Below are 17415 nucleotides of genomic sequence, written 5' to 3'. Positions count from 1 at the left end.
GTGGTTGATAATAAACATTGTTGTGGAGCGGAGCGCAGACCTAGACGTAACAGTTTGAACCCGACGCATGGCGCTGTGTTTGGTCCCGTCATCACACAGCTCTCTGGTTAGTGCAGCCAAAAGATGAGTGTACAGGCTACTATTGTACACTATGCTCCTTATTAGAATTCAAGACATGTTAATCTTCCAACATTACCATGGGTTGAAGAACTGAATGAGGCAATTTTCTGAATGAGTCAAACCACCCCTTTTTTCTTTTGTGCGTAAAGGCTCTCCAAACCTGTTTTTTTATGCTTCATAAATACTTTCCTAAACCTAAATAATATACAAGATCAGAGTATTTTTAAATCTACCAATTGGTGCTGAAACAGAGACAAATATGCATATCTTTAGATGGCTTTCTTTAATTGATCTGATCCCGTTCTCTCACTATATTCTAGTCTGTCGACAAAATTCTATCTAAAAAGTACGAGGGATTGCTTAAGATAAATGTACGAAAACACTATTGAATGAAAACTCCACAAGACAATCTGTTGGCCAGCAAGTGGGAGGGTTTTCAGATCAAACACATTCTAATATTACACAAAGAACCCAAGTAAAACACAAAATGCAGTTAAGTGATAATTTATTTATTAAGGGAAAAACGCTATCCGAACCTTCATGGCCCTATGTGACAAAGTAATTGCCCCCCTTGTTAAATCATGAATTTACTGTGGTTAATCACATTTTTTGGAAAGCTGAGTTCAATTTCAATAGCCACACCCAGGCCTGATTACTGCCAGACCTGTTCAATCAAGAAGTCACTTAAATACAACCTGTCCGACCAAGTGAAGTAGGCCAAAAGATCTCAAAAAGCAAGACATCATGCCGCGATTCAAAGAAATTCAGGAACAGATGACAAACAAAGTAATTGACATCTATCAGTCTGGAAAGGGTTACAAAGCCATTTCTAAAGCTTTTGGACTCCAGCGAACCACGGTGAGAGCCATTATCCACAAATTGAGAATTTGGAACAGTGGTGAGCCTTCCCAGGAGTGGCCGACCTACCAAAATTACCCCAAGAGCGCAGCGACGACTCATCCAAGAGGTCACAAAAGAACCCACAACAACATCTAAAGAACTGCAGGCCTCACTTGCCTCAGTTAAGGTCAGTGTTCATGACTCAACCATAAGAAAGAGACTTGGCAAAAATGGCATCTATGGCAGAGTTCCAAGGTGAAAACCACTGCTGACCAAAAATAACAAATGCTCATCTCACTTTTGGCAAAAAAACATCTTGACGATCCCTAAGAATGTCCAGCCATCAGTTCGTGACCTCAAGCTGATGCGCACTTGGGTTCTGCAGCAGGACAATGATCCAAAACACACCAGCAAGTCCATCTCTGAATGGCTTTTTTTTTTAAAAGGTTTTGGAGTGACCTAGTCAAAGTCCGGGCGGTTCATGCTCGAAAACCTTCCAATGTTACTGAATTAAAACATTTCTGCAAAGAAGAGTGGGCCAAAATTCCTCCACAGTGATGTGAAAGACTCATTGCCAGTGATCGCAAACACTTGATTGCAGTTGTTGCTGCTGAGGGTGGCACAACCAGTTATTAGGTTTAGGGGGCAATTACATTTTTCACATAGGGCCATGAAGGTTCAGATAGCTTTTTTTTCCCTTAAGTGATTTTATTTATAACTGCATTTTGTGTTTACTTGGGTTTCTTTAGGTAATAGTTACATTTGTTTGATCTGAAACATTTAAAAGTGTGACGCGCAAAGAAATCAGGAAGGGGGCAAATACTTTTTCACAGCACTGTGTATATATATATATCCAGTATTCTGCCCTTGAATTGCGTTCCCATGCAAAACTAGACAGACTGCTAACAACTAAGTCTTCAATAAAACTCCCAAGACGTGACTTTTCTTGAATTAATATATTGAAAACGTTTGTGAAACGGCAAAATACAGAAAATAATATAATTTAGTATTCAATTCACATCGACATACTGTAGCTGTAGTACATTATACATTCCAAGCTGAAGTTGCATAAATACAAAGCACGTGCCAAGGTACCATGTATCTGGCATGATACCAAACCATATAGCCAATTACCATTTGAGTAACAATTGGCTAACTCCTTTAATTACTCGAATACTGTGAAACCACCCATGTACAATAACAACGCATATTACACTATAAACAGTAACAAAACTTCAGTATTGTATGTTTTACAATTCGTTTACATGACGCACGAGCAAAGTAATACAGCTGACGGCATACATGAAAGGCAAGGCAATTTGTGTGAGTGAATGCAACCAACTAACATTGATAAGTAAGCAATTCTATCAATAACAAGATTATCATCGCTAGCAATATGCTTGAATCGAATTGACAAACCGTAGCATTGTTTTTAGCTGCTTCTATGCGTACAGAACGACTACTCTACTTCCTGTTTCCGTACAGTCTTTAAGTACCAGAAAGCTCCACTAGGGGGCGATAAACACCATGGAGCACAATGAAAGTCCATTTTAACCACTGTAATAAAATAATCTGTTACCTTCAAACAGGATGGCAGCACATCCAGTCATGTGAAATCCATAGATTAGAGCCGAATGAATTTATTTCAATTTACTGATTTCCTTATATGAACTGTAATTCAGTAAAATCTTTGAAATTGTTGCATTTATATTTTTGTTCAGTGTGCTTACCATGTTTGCTAACCCTTTCTAACCCCTAACCTAGCTAATGTTAGTGTTAACCACCTAGCTAACATTTGCCACAACAAATTGACATTTGTAACATGTCATACGTTTTGCAAATTCATATATTGTACGAATTGCAATTTGTAACAGATCGTACGAATTGCAATTCATGACATATTAAACAAAATGGATGATGGACATCCACAAATTATACATAACATACTAAACATAACATATCATACTAATTAGAGTGTCACGGATACACATTTACAATGTTACGTCGACCCCTGACTCCAAGTTGGTTCAACCTACTCTCTTTACATATAACCAAATGCTTGTAGGCCTAACCAAAGCAACTCCGTTTCCATAAGGGTGAGGGATGTACATTTTACTCAAGACAGTTAATGGTTTTAGTGCCCGCAAGGTTCATGCACTTCACCTTGGTCAGGTACTAATTATTTTGCTAACTTAGACACGTCCAATTACCAATGCTTTTCACCATGACAGCAAGGGCAACCCCTGAGAGCAGTGTGTGTGTGTGTGTGTTTTGCATAATGCCTACTCAGAGGTGGAGTGGTTGGTCTGCTTTGCTTAGCTGCCTAGTTCTACTGGTTATTGGGGATGGAAATGAGGTGGAAATGAGGTGTGTCAGAAGTGTTCATCTCCATGTCTGGACTGCTGGAGTATATAGAAGTCCAGTCAATTTTCATTGTGTGCTTTTAAGAGAGAGGAGAGGAAGACCAAATGCATTTTATTTACTTAGTGGAGCTAATTATTCAAGCATGGTGATTTATAAGAACAGATGCTTAAAATAGGGCTAAAGAGGACACAAAGAAACATTCTTGCAAACAGCCTTATGGAGAGTAGGCTAATAGTAGACCTGTGGTGCAATGCGATATGATGTGTAGGCTATAGTGAAATGTAGGCCACTGTTAGGGCAAACATGGTCTCAAATCACTGATGCAAAAGAGGTGCTGTGCCTATTGGCTGAGAATATGGCATCATGGGAATCCTCTCCATATTCCAAGGTTCTGAAAAAACATTTACAGGCTAGCGCAAGAACAGTATGGCTACCTGAAAAGAGTTGATGGGCTATACAGAATCAAACAGCCAAATGAAAAAATGTAGGAAGGTGGGTTGGCTTCCTCAAATCAAATCAAATTTTATTGGTCACATACACATGGTTAGCAGATGTTAATGCGAGTGTAGCAATGCTTGTGCTTCTTGTTCCGACAGTGCAGTAATATCTAACAAGTAATCTAACAATTCCATAACAACTACCTCATGCACACCAATCTAAGTAAAGGGAGGGAATAAGAATATGTACATATACAGTTGAAGTCGAAAGTTTACATACACCTTAGCCAAATACATTTAAACTCAGTATTTCACAATTCCTGACATTTAATCCTAGTAAAAATTCCCTAGTTAGGATCACCACTTTATTTTAAGAATGTGAAATGTCAGAATAATAGTAGAGAGAATGATTTAATTCAGCTTTTATTTCTTTCATCACATTCCCAGTGGGTCAGAAGTTTACATACACTCAATTAGTATTTTGCCTTTAAATTGTTTAAACCAAACATTCCTCCTGACAGAGCTGGTGTCACTGAGTCAGGTTTGTAGGCCTCCTTGCTCGCACACACTTTTTCAGTTCTGCCCACAAATTTTCTGTAGGATTGAGGTCAGGGCTTTGGGATGGCCACTCCAATACCTTGACTTTGTTGTCTTTAAGCGATTTTGCCACAACTTTGCTTGGGGTCATTGTCCATTTGGAAGACCCATTTGCGACCAAGATTTAACTTCCTGACTGATTTCTTGAGATGTTGCAGCATATACAGTTGCAAACTGTAGTCTGGCTTTTTTTATGGCGGTTTTGGAGCAGTGCCTTCTACCTTGCTGAGCGGCCTTTCAGGTTACGTCGATATAGGACTCATTTTACTGTGGATATAGATACTTTTGTACCTGTTTCCTCCAGCATCTTCACAAGGTCCTTTGCTGTTGTTCTGGGATTGATTTGCACTTTTTGCACCAAAGTACGCTCATCTCTAGGAGACAGAACGCATCTCCTTCCTGAGCGGTATGACGGCTGCGTTGTCCCATGGTGTTTATACTTGCATACTATTGTTTGTACAGATGAACGTGGTACCTTCAGGTGTGTGGAAATTGCTCCCAAGGATGAACCAGACTTGTGGAGGTCTACAATTTGTTTTCTGAGGTCTTGGCTGATTTCTTTAGATTTTCCCAAGATGTCAAGCAAAGAGGCACTGAGTTTGAAGGTAGGCCTTGAAATACATCCACAGGTACACCTCCTATTGACTCAAATGATGTCAATTAGCCTATCAGAAGCTTCTAAAGCCATGACATAATTTTCTGGAATTTTCTAAGCTGTTTAAAGGCACAGTCAACTTAGTGAGAGTAGAGCTACTGAGTTCGGATGTCACACACACACACACACACACACACACACACACACACACACACACACACACACACACACACACACACACACACACCGTCCATATATGGCATTGCGTTGGCAGCCATATTGGATTTTCTATCTGGTGATGTCCCTGGAACCCGGACCACGTTAAGCAACGATCACATCTACAGCAAAATTGCGTTTTGGTACAACAGAATTATATTAATTTCCAATGGAACGCTGAGTTTTCCTTGCAGAATTGCGTTGCAGAGGCAGTTGCAGTGCTTTCTTGGTGGTGCATACGTTGGATTTATCTAATGTATGCATCAAATTGAATACGTAGACTTGACAGAAAGTAGCAATATGTGAATTAACTTTTGTTGCACACATACAGTACCGGTCCAAAGTTTTAGAACACCTACTCATTCAAGGGTTTTTCATTATTTTTACTATTTTCTACATTGTAGAATAATGGTGAAGACATCAAAACTATGAAATAACACACATGGAATCATGTAGTAACCAAAGAAGTGTTAAACAAATGAAAATATATTTTATATTTGAGATTCTTCAAATAGCCACCCTTTGCCTTGATGACAGCTTTGCACACTCGTTGCAATATCTCAACCAGCTTCATGAGGTAGTCATATGGAATGCATTTCAATTAACAGGTATGCCTTCTTAAAAGTTAATTTGTGGAATTTCTTTCCTTCTTAATGCATTTGAGCCAATCAGTTGTGTTGTGACAAGGTAGGGGGGTATACAGAAGATTGCCCTGTTTGGTAAAAGACCAAGTCCATATTATGGCAAGAACAGCTCAAATAAGCAAAGAGAAACCACAGTCCATCCTTACTTTAAGACATGAAGGTCAGTCAATGCGGGAAATGTCAAGAATTTTGAACGTTTCTTCAAGAGCAGTCACAAAAACTATCAAGCGCTATGATGAAACTGGCTCTCATGAGGACCGCCACAGGAAAGGAATACCTAGAGTTACCTGTGCTGCAGAGAAAAAGCTCATTAGAGTTACCAGCCTCAGAAACTACAGCCTAAATAAATTCTTCACAGAGTTCAAGTGACAGACACATCTCAAGATCAACTGTTCAGAGGAGACTGTGTGAGTCAGGCCTTCATGGTCGAATTGCAGCAAAGAAACCACTACTAAAGGACACCAATAAGAAGACTTGCTTGGGCCAAGAAAACACAAGCAAAAAAGAGTGACCTTAGGTCTGGAGTCAAAATGTTTGATATTTGGTTCCAACCGCCGTGTCTTTGTGTGACGCGATTTGGGTTAACGGATGATCTCCGCATGTGTGTTTCCCAACGTAAAGCATGAAGGAGGAGGTGTTGTGGTCCTGGGGTGCTTTGCTGGTGACACTGTCTGTGATTTATTTAGAATTCAAGGCACACTTAACCAGCATGGCTACCACAGCGTTCTACAGCGATACGCCAACCCGTCTGGTTTGGGCTTAGTGGGACTATCATCTGCTTTTCAACAGTACAATGACCCAACACACCTGCAGGCTGTGTAAGGGCTATTTTACCAAGAAGGAGAGTGATGGAGTGCTGCATCAGATGACCTGGCCTCCACAATCCCCCAACCACAACCAAATTGAGATGGTTTGGGATGAGTCGGTCTGCAGAGTGAAGGAAAAGCAGCCAGTGCTCAGCATATGTGGGAACTCCTTCAAGACTGTTGGAAAAGCATTCCAAGTGAAGCTGGTTGAGAGAATGCCAAGCATGTGCAAAGCTGTCATCAAGGCAAAGGGTGGCTATTTGAAGAATCTCAAATATAGTTTGATTTCTTTTACACTTTTTTGGTTACCACATAATTCCATATGTGTCGTTTCATAGATGTGATGTCTTCACTATTATTCTACAATGTAGAAAATAGTAAACATAAAGAAAAACCCTTGAATGAGTAGGTGTGTCCAAATGTTTGACTAGCACTGTATGCCAGCAGTGACAGTGGCAAATAAAATCTAACTACATGAATCCAGCATATTGAAGCTATTCTATAATGCCTTGTAGAAAATAGTAAAAATAAAGAAAAACCCTTGAATGAGTAGGTGTTCTAAAACTTTTGACCGGTAGTGTATACAGTAAAAAAAATGTGTTGAATTACATCATTAAAAAAATCTTTATTGCAGAATTTCTTTGAGTTAATTAATTTATTTGCCGAATAGCAAAATATTATTTTTTCCATATAATTTCCCTTATAAATGCATAGTTTTGGAGAGAATTACAATAATAAATAGTCAAGATAGTAGATAGTAGGCTCTTAACAATGAGACCAACGTTGAGAAAGGTGGTCATGATCATGTTGTTGGACCGGGACCAGCCCCGCCAAAAGCGCAGGTCTGTGTGGGTCCAGGGATGGTTGAAGTCCCAAAAGCAGGCAGGAGAGTTCCACCATCTCATTCAAGAGTATTGACTGTTTGGAGAGGTATTCCAAGGCTACTTTTGTCTGGACTGAAGTCAGTTTGATCAACTGCTCCAGATGGTTGGATTGCCAGGATGGATACCATCTACTGGGAGTCCATCAGCACAGTTGAATGCCTAGAGATTTGTCTCCGGTAAGCTAAATTCAAGTGAATTTTTTTTAGTTTGATACCATAATTGGGAAACCCAGCTGCGAGTTGCCCAGTGACGCGAGCCTACTAGACGAGCTAAATGTCTTTTATGCTTCGAGGCAAGCAACACTGAAGCATGAATGAGAGCACCAGCTGTTCCAGACAACTGTGTGATCACGCTTTCTGTAGCCGATGTGAGCAAGACCTTTAAACAGGTAAACATTCACAAGGCCACGGGGCCAGATGAATTACCAGGATGTGTACTCAGAGCATGCACGGACCAACTGGCAAGTGTCTTCACTGACATTTTCAACCTCTCCCTGACCAAGTCTGTAATACCTACATGTTTAAAGCAGACCCCCATAGTCCCTGTGCCCAAGAAATCGAAAGGTAACCTCCCTAAATGACTACCGCCTCGTATCACTCATCACCATCATCCCGGAAACCCTAGACCCACTCCAATTCGCATACCACCCCAACAGATCCACAGATGACGCAATCGCACTCCACACTCCCCTTTCCCACCTGAACAAAAGGAACACCTATGTGAGAATGCTGTTCATTGACTACAGTTCAGTGTTCAACATCATAGTTCCCACAAAGCTCATCACTAAGCTAAGGACCCTGGGACTAAACAACTCCCTCTGCAACTGTATCCCAGGTGGTAAGGGTAGGCAACAACACATCTGCCACACTGATCCTCAACACGGCGGGTCCTCAGGGGTGCATGCTTATTCCCCTACTGTACTCCCTGTTCACCCACAACTGCCTGGCCAAGCACGATCCAACACCATCATTCAATTTACTGATAACACGACAGGGGTAGGCCTGATCAGCGACAACAATGAGACAACCTACAGGGAGGTCAGAGACCTGGCAGTGTGGTGCCAGGACAACAACCTCTCCCTCAATATGAGCAAGACAAAGGAGCCGATTGTTGACTACAGGAAAAGTAGGACTGAACACTCCCCCATTCACATCAACAGGGCTGTAGTGGAGCGGGTCGAGAGTTTCAAGTTCCTTGGTGTCCACAACATTATGCCTATTAATTTTCCTAAAGTTGGTTTAAAATGCTTTTTTAATTATTAAATATTACAAAATGAAAATAAAGTTGGGTTCCTTCTGTCCTGATGATGGTAGGCCAGTCCTCTCCAGGACCCCTTGTTGTTCAAGACAACCCTTTTAGGTTGTAGATAGCACCTTTTTTCTAAGAGTATAGAGGTCTACAGTTTATTGGTACAGTCATAGACTGAATTTTACTGCTACAAGGTATTGTTAATGATGGTGGTTGATGAGTGAAGGGGTTAGGGTCTCAAAGGGTCCCCATTATTGATTAAGGGGATCTTAAGGTCCCCTTAACTTCCGGTGAAACTGGAGGGCGCTCAATTCCAATAAATAATCATAAAAATGATGGATATTAAACAATTAGGAACATACAAGTTTCTTATATTGGTTAAAAGCTTAAATTCTTGTTAATCTAACTGCACTGTCTGATTTACAACAGGCTTTACAGTGAAAGCATGCCATGCAATGAGGACGGCGCCCCACAACAAAATATATTTCCACCAGCACAAGTTTCATAAATTCACAAATAGCGATTAAATATTCACTTACTTTTTGAAAATGTTCCTCGATTTGTCATCCAAAGGGTCCCAGCTACAACATGTAGTGTCATTTTGTTAGATAAAATCCTTCTTTATATCCCAAACAGTCATTTTAGTTGGCGCCATCGATTTGAGTAATCCACTCGTTCAACATGCAGAGAAAGAATCCAAAAAGCTACCACTAAATTTTGTTAAAACAAGTCAAAATACATTTCTATTTAATCCTCAGGTACCCTAAAATGTAATTAAACTATAATATTTCATAAGGAAAGAAGTATGTTCAATAGGAAAACAATATTAGCAGGTGCGCGTCCTCTTCGTTGTGTGCACATAGACTAATTTCCAAGTCTGTATCCCAGTACTAAAACTCATAATTCTTCCTCGTTTGGGAAGAAACAAGCCTGAAACCTTGACCAAAGATTACTGACATCCAGTGGAAGCCATAGGAAGTGCATACTGGGAGCTGGATTTAATTACTTCCCTATACATTCTAATGGTAGAGCATGGACTCTCAAAAAAAAAACATTTCTGGGTGGTTTTTCTTTGGATTTTCTCCTACCATATATATTATGTTATAGTCTCCTACATTATTTTAACATTTCTACAAACTTCAGAGTGTTTTCTTTCCAATGGTACCAATTATATGCATATCCTGGCTTCAGGGCCTGAGCAACAGGCAGTTCACTTTGGGCATGTCAGTCAGGCGGAAATGGAGAAAAATATACCCTAGCCTGAAGAAGATTTAAGATTAATTTGTTTTGCTGCAGGTATAATAGATAAGTTACTGTTGCTAAACTCAGCAAAAAAAGAAACGTCCCTTTTTCAGAACCCTGTATTTCAAAGATAATTTGTAAAAATCCAAATAACTTCACAGATCTTCATTGTAAAGGGGTTAAACACTGTTTCACATGCTTGTTCAATGATCCAAAAAAGCAATTATGAACATGCACCTGTGGAACGGTCGTTAAGACACTCACAGCTTACAGATGGTTGGCAATTAAGGTCACAGTTATGAAAACTTAGAACAGTAAAGAGGCCTTTCTACTGACTCTGAAAAACACCAAAAGAAAGATGCCCAAGGTCAAATTGCAAATAAATTGCAATGTCCGTACAGTGAGACGCCTAAGACAGCGCTACAGGGAGACAGGATGGACAGCTGATCGTCCTCGCAATGGCAGACCATGTGTAACAACACATGCACAGGATCGGTACATCCGAACATCACACTTGCGGGACAGGTACAGGTTGGCAACAACAACTGCCCGAGTTACACCAGGAACGCACAATCCCTCCATCAGTGCTCAGTCTGTCCGCAATAGGCTGAGAGAGGCTGGACTGAGTGCTTGTAGGCCTGTTGTAAGGCAGGTCCTCACCAGACATCACCGGCAACAACGTCGCCTATGGGGACAAACCCACCGTCACTGGACCAGACAGGACTGGCAAAAAGTGCTCTTCACTGACGAATCGCGGTTTTGTCGCACCAGGGTTGATGGTCGGATTTGCGTTTATCGTCGAAGGAATGAGAATTACATCGAGGCCTGTACTCTGGAGCGGGATCGATTTGGAGGTGGAGGGTGTGTCATGGTCTGGGGCGGTGTGTCACAGCATCATCGGACTGAGCTTGTTGTCATTGCAGGCAATCTCAACGCTGTGTGTTACAGGGAAGACATCCTCCTCCCTCATGTGGTTCCCTTCCTGCAGGCTCATCCTGACATGATCCTTCAGCATGACAATGCTACCAGCCATACTGCTCGTTCTGTGCGTGATTTTCTGCAAGACAGGAATGTCAGTGTTCTGCCATGGCTAGCAAAGAGCCCGGATCTCAATCCCATTGAGCACTTCTGGTACCTGTTGGATCGGAGGGTGAGGGCTAGGGCCATTCCCCCCAGAAATGTCTGGGAACTTGCAGGTGCCTTGGTGGAAGAGTGGGTAACATCTCACAGCAAGAACTGGCAAATCTGGTGCAGTCCATGAGGAGGAGATGCACTGCAGTATTTAATGCAGCTGGTGGCCATACCAGATACTGACTGTTACTTTTTGACCCATCTTTGTCCAGGGACACATTATTCCATTTCTGTTAGTCACATGTCTGTGGAATTTGTTCAGTTTATGTCTCAGTTGTTGAATTACATTTACATTTTAGTCATTTAGCAGACGCTCTTATCCAGAGCGACTTACAGTAGTGAATGCATACATTTCAATTCATTTCATACATTTTTTTTTCTCGTACTGGCCCCCCGTGGGAATCGAACCCATAACCCTGGCGTTGCAAACACCATTGCAAACACCATGCTCTACCAACTGAGCCACAGGGAGGCCTGAATCTTAAGTTCATACAAATATTTACACATGTTAAGTTGCTGAAAATAAACGCAGTTGACAGTGAGAGGACTTTTCTTTTTTTGCTGAGTTTGTGTCTAAAAACTCTGCCACTATACGTTGCACAAGCCATCTATATTAGTATTTGTGGTTAAGCCCTAGCAGTTGCAAAAGTGTGCTTGCAGGTTAGGTCTGAGTCAGACCAAAACTAGATTAAGAAAAGTAACCACTGTCTGCTTTTGACATTTTGATCTTGTGTGACAGTGGACAATGCTAATGAATTCAGAGAAGCTACTGTACTAGGTTACCTTATAAGGTAACCTCAGCATATTGCTGTACACACATTGACGTAGGTGATCATACAACTAGGGAGTGATCACATGTATAAAATCAGCTGCACACTTAGGTGATGTGTAGAACTTAAACATGCAAGCTGTGTTTCCATTGTCAACTTCTGTCTGAAATTGCATTAATAAAGGTGTAATTAATTTACTAAATAAAGATATTGTCTGGCTGCTGATTTCACCAATAAGCCAATGATTGACAAGGAACAAGGAACCTACCCCGACATGAGTATTACAATATAATTAGTAGAGCATAATTGTTGAGCTGAATATCAGGAGTGAGTCAAAGAACTACACTTCCCAGAGTGCACCAGCAGCAGCAAACCGGCTGCTTGTCACCTGATCAATCATTTTCACTTATTTGGAGCACCTGTGAAGGCATGGAGGGCGTCAGTCATTCAGAAGAACAAACTTCAGAGGGAAAACTCCAAGTTCACTCACAGGTTCAGTCCAAAGACGCCAATGGTAAAAGGCTTAAATGATTAATTCATCTTAGTTATTTAGAATGTTATTTGAATGTTTAAACTAATTTAAGTTCATTAAAATGTTTAATTAAGATGGTAACTTTTTGTTCTGTCTTTAAAGGTTTACAACCTAATTTACTGGCTAATTTACTGGCTAAATTACTGGACAGACCAATCAACTGAAGGTAAACTAAAAATAAAAAAAGATTGAGTTGGAAAATTGAGTTGTCCCTGTGTCCTTTGGATGGTTTACAACTCAATTTTCCAACTCAATGAAGTCAGGCAACTTGCTTTCAATGGATCTAATTACCAGTGGATTATTTATGGCTCCAGAGTTTCCTAACTCTGTGAGATCTGCTAGAGCCTTCTCCACTGACTGTATGAGATCAATGACCTTTCTTGGTTGGTGGTATGACCATGAAAGTGAACACACTAAGGTATCTCCTCCAAGACACCTAAAGGGACAGAGAGAGCTCATGAAATGGTCTGCTACGGCTTGGATGAAATCGCCAGAGTGCATCAAGTAATTGAACCTGAGAAGTTGAAAAAATTCTTCCCAGAAGTCAAACTTACAGAATTGGAAAGGCCAGAAGAGGTCGAACTTCTCATTAGCCACCGAGAGGGAAGACTCGCTCCCCAGAGGGTAAAAATCATGGGAGACCTCGTCTTGTGGGAGGGTCCACTGGGGAAAACAGTGGGTGGAGCACATCCCGACTTATTTGAAGAAGTGGAGGTTGCACTATATGAGTCCAAAACACACTTTGCTCGCTCCATGAGGACAGCAGCTGTCAAATATCAAGAAATCACAAGTCCAACAACTGACACAGCCCAGCTACAGCAGGAGGATGTGACTCTGACCAAATTTACAGCTGCCAGTAACCGTGAGTTCCTTGAGTGGTGGCACTGGGAGAGCATCGGAGCTGCATGTGAGCCAAGATGTGGAGGATGCCGATGTGGAAACTGTCCACCGGGAGGAAAAGAAATGACCCTGGCAGAGGAGAGGGAACTGGAGATCATTAAAGGAGGCCTCACCTACGAGAAGGGGGATGCTCACACACCGGCTCCACATTGGGATGCAAAGTATCCTTGGACGGTAGATCCAGCCTCTCTCCCGAATAACAAAAGTGCAGTCCAGGCTTGTTTCTTAAGGATGGAAAAACAACTAAGCAGAGAGCCAGACTGGAAAGTCGCATATGCTACCCAAATCCATGAAATGGTCGAGCGAGGCGCAGCCATAAAACTCACCAACATAATCATGGACGAGTGGAATGGACCAGTGTGGTACGTAAGCCACCTGGTGGCACCAAACCCTCATTCGGTAACAACACCGGTTCGTATTGTATGGAATAGTGGCCAGAAATACAAAGGCGTGAGTATGAATGATCTTCTTCTGAAGGGACCAGACATTCTCAACCCTATGAGAGCTGTCTTGCTGTGGTTCAGAGAGGGGACGTATGCATCTCTAGGAGACATCAAAAAGATGTACAACTCTGTATGGCTGAAGGAGCGTGAGATGCACCTTCACAGGTTCCTCTGGAGGGACAGCCCAGTTGAAGAGATAAGTGAATATGCAATAACCAGAGTCAACATTGGGGACAGACCTGCTGGTTGCATTGCTCAGTTGGCTATGAGAGAAACAGCACGCCTGCCCAACTTTCTTCACTTGGAGGATGAGCGCAGAGTCATTGAAGAGGACAGTTATGTGGATGACCTCTTAACCTCCCAAAATGACCTGGATAAACTTGACAAAATCACAGCAAATGTAGAAGAGATCTTGAAAGCTGGAGGGATCTTCCTCAAACCATGGGTCCGGTCAGGGCAAAGTGGGAGGCAAGGAATGGAGGTGGAGGGTCTATCAAAGGCACAAAGTAAAACCTTAATTCTTCCAAATCAAATGAGGGACGAAGACAACAAAGCCTTGGGTATCGGCTACCGAATGGATGAAGACAAGCTCTACATGTTAACTTTTCAAAAAGGAAAAAGATGAGAGTTGGGAAAAATCTTCTCAAGGTGAGAACTGAGACACCTAACCCACTGACTAGGAGGGCCCTCTTAAGCCAAGTGGCTGGACTGTACGACCCAATTGGCTTAGTTACACCTGCCAAACAGAAGGGAGCAATTCTTGTTCGAAAAGCATTCCAAGAAGGAGGGGGTGGGAAACTAACCCAAGAAACCTGGGACCAACCTCTCTCAGAAAGCTCAGGGAAGAAGCCATCCAGCTTTTTGAAGAATATTTGCAGCTTGGAGAGGTGAAATTCCACAGGAGCCTCACACCAGCTGGCTGGGAAGGGAAACCGTGGGGCATCACATTCTCTGATGGAAGTGATAAAACCTATGGAGCTGTGATGTACTTAAGATGGGAGACAAGTCAAGGCACTAAAGTTCGATTTGTTGAATCAAAAGCCAAGCTGACACCCCTGGATCAGAAGGGAGACGCTGTAAAAGCTGAGATCTGTGGTGCTGTTGTCGCAGCCAGGATCAGGAAGTATGTGGAAAAGCATGCTCGAATGAAGATCGAGAGATGGTTCCATCTACTTGACAGTCAAACGGTCTTGGGAGCCATTCAAAGAGTCAGTTATGGGTACAAAACCTTGTGTCCTGTGTCCTTTGGATGGTGAACAAGAGGAGGACTTGACAATAATAAACAACAGGGAGGTAGCTATATGAGTAGATAAGTTACACATAATATTGACACTTATTTGGAATTATGTTTCAGATTCCTGGCGACAGGGGACTCCTACAGGAGTTGAACGGTCCATGGTGGCAGGCATTGTCCCTTCTGTGGCACAAGCAATTTGGGACTGTCTGGTTGGCGAATACATGCCTGTCCCCACGGAGGAAGACTGGATGAAGTCATCGCTGCGGAGTTCCTGGAGAGATGGGATTTTCCTAGCTGTCTTGGCTCCATTGATGGGAAATGTTTAGTAATCCAGGCTCCACTGTGCTCGGGTTCACAATTCTACAAATACAAGGGTAAATACAGTGGGGGGGAAAAGTATTTCATCCCCTGCTGATTTTGTATGTTTGCCTACTTACAAAGAAATTATCAGTCTATAATTTTAATAGTAGGTTTATTTGAACAGTGAGAGACAGAATAACAAAAAAATCCAGAAAAACGCATGTCAAAAATGTTATAAAATGATTTGCATTTTAATGAGGGAAATAAGTATTTGACCCGTTTGCAAAACATGACTAAGTACTTGGTGGCAAAACCCTTGTTGGCAATCACAGAGGTCAAACGTTTCTTGTAGTTGGCCACCAGGTTTGCACACATCTCAGGAGGGATTTTGTCCCACTCCTCTTTGCAGATCTTCTCCAAGTCATTAAGGTTTCGAGGCTGACGTTTGGCAACTCGAACCTTCAGCTCCCTCCACAGATTTTCTATGGGATTAAGGTCTGGAGACTGGCTAGACCACTCCAGGACCTTAATGTGCTTCTTCTTGAGCCACTCCTTTGTTGCGTTGGCCGTGTGTTTTGGGTTATTATCATGCTGGAATACCCATCCACGACCCATTTTCAATGCCCTGGCTGAGGGAAGGAGGTTCTCACCCAAGATTTGACGGTACATGGCCCCATCCATCGTCTCTTTGATGCGGTGAAGTTGTCCTGTCCCCTTAGCAGAAAAACACCCCCAAAGCATAATGTTTCCACCTCCATGTTTGACAGTGGAGATGGTGTTCTTGGGGTCATAGGCAGCATTCCTCCTCCTCCAAACACGGCGAGTTGAGTTGATGCCAAAGAGCTCCATTTTGGTCTCATCTGACCACAACACTTTCACCAGTTGTCCTCTGAATCATTCAGATGTTCATTGGCAAACTTCAGACGGGCATGTATATGTATTCTTGAGCAGGGGAACCTTGCGGGCGCTGCAGTATTTCAGTCCTTCACGGCGTAGTGTGTTACCAATTGTTTTCTTGGTGACTATGGTCCCAGCTGCCTTGAGATCATTGACAAGATCCTCCCGTGTAGTTCTGGGCTGATTCCTCACCGTTCTCATGATCATTGCAACTCCACGAGGTGAGATCTTGCATGGAGCCCCAGGCCGAGGGATATTGACAGTTCTTTTGTGTTTCTTCCATTTGCGAATAATCGCACCAAATGTTGTCACCTCCTCACCAAGCTGCTTTGCGATGGTCTTGTAGCCCATTCCAGCCTTGTGTAGGTCTACAATCTTGTCCCTGACATCCTTGGAGAGCTCTTTGGTCTTGGCCATGGTGGAGAGTTTGGAATCTGATTGATTGATTGCTTCTGTGGACAGGTGTCTGTTATACAGGTAACAAGCTGAGATTAGGAGCACTCCCTTTAAGAGTGTGCTCCTAATCGCAGCTCGTTACCTGTATAAAAGACACCTGGGAGCCAGAAATCTTTCTGATTGAGAGGGGGTCAAATACTTATTTCCCTCATTAAAATGCAAATCAATTTATAACATTTTTGACATGCGTTTTTCTGGATATTTTTGTTATTCTGCCTCTCACTGTTCAAATAAACCTACCATTAAAATTATAGACGGATCCTTTCTTTGTCAGTTTGGCAAACATACAAAGTCAGCAGGGGATCAAATACTTTTCCCCCCCAGTGTATTCAGTTGTACTCTTGGCTGTTCTAAATGCCAACTACTGTTTCCATGTCGTCAATGTTGGTGCTTACGGCAAGGGAACTGGAGATCTGAGGTGCAGAGAGGAGTGGAGTGGAGGAGAGGTGTGTATGTGTGTCTGAAACTAAAAGTGAATGTGTGGAGTAATACAGACAGTCAACCCACCCCCTCACCAGTCTGCCTGCCTTTTCCCCTCTATCTGCACTGGAAATGTGAGGTGCCTCGAGGAGAAGAGCAGAGTGTGTTTGTCTGTCTCTGAATTTTTCTTTTAATACTTTGTAGCCATAACACAGCTAAACAAACAAATGGCCCCTGGACATCATGGACCATTCCATGGAACATAACTTCACAGAAAGTAACACTAATAATGAATGCTAAACTAAGAATTGAGTAACAACTTACTTTATGAATTGA

At 42.1% G+C, this 17415-nt stretch overlaps 1 protein-coding gene across 1 annotated transcript in view; it reads right to left on the bottom strand.

Moving 5' to 3' along the window:
• Positions 1 to 14908, bottom strand: part of LOC106565599 (protein OS-9-like) — a 38701-nt gene extending 23793 nt beyond the window's left edge. The window contains exons 1-3 of the mRNA XM_045692133.1: positions 14821 to 14908; positions 14593 to 14688; positions 13275 to 13395 (exon numbers count right to left, since the gene is read on the bottom strand). Coding sequence (XP_045548089.1) covers positions 13275 to 13395; positions 14593 to 14688; positions 14821 to 14908 — 305 coding nt within the window. The remainder of the gene's footprint in view (positions 1 to 13274; positions 13396 to 14592; positions 14689 to 14820) is intronic.
• Between the last annotated feature and the right edge of the window lie 2507 nt (positions 14909 to 17415).

The sequence above is a fragment of the Salmo salar genome, chromosome ssa12 (assembly GCF_905237065.1).
Source record: "Salmo salar chromosome ssa12, Ssal_v3.1, whole genome shotgun sequence".
NCBI classification, from domain to species: Eukaryota; Metazoa; Chordata; class Actinopteri; order Salmoniformes; family Salmonidae; genus Salmo; species Salmo salar.
This window is presented reverse-complemented; position numbering and strand designations above follow the sequence as displayed.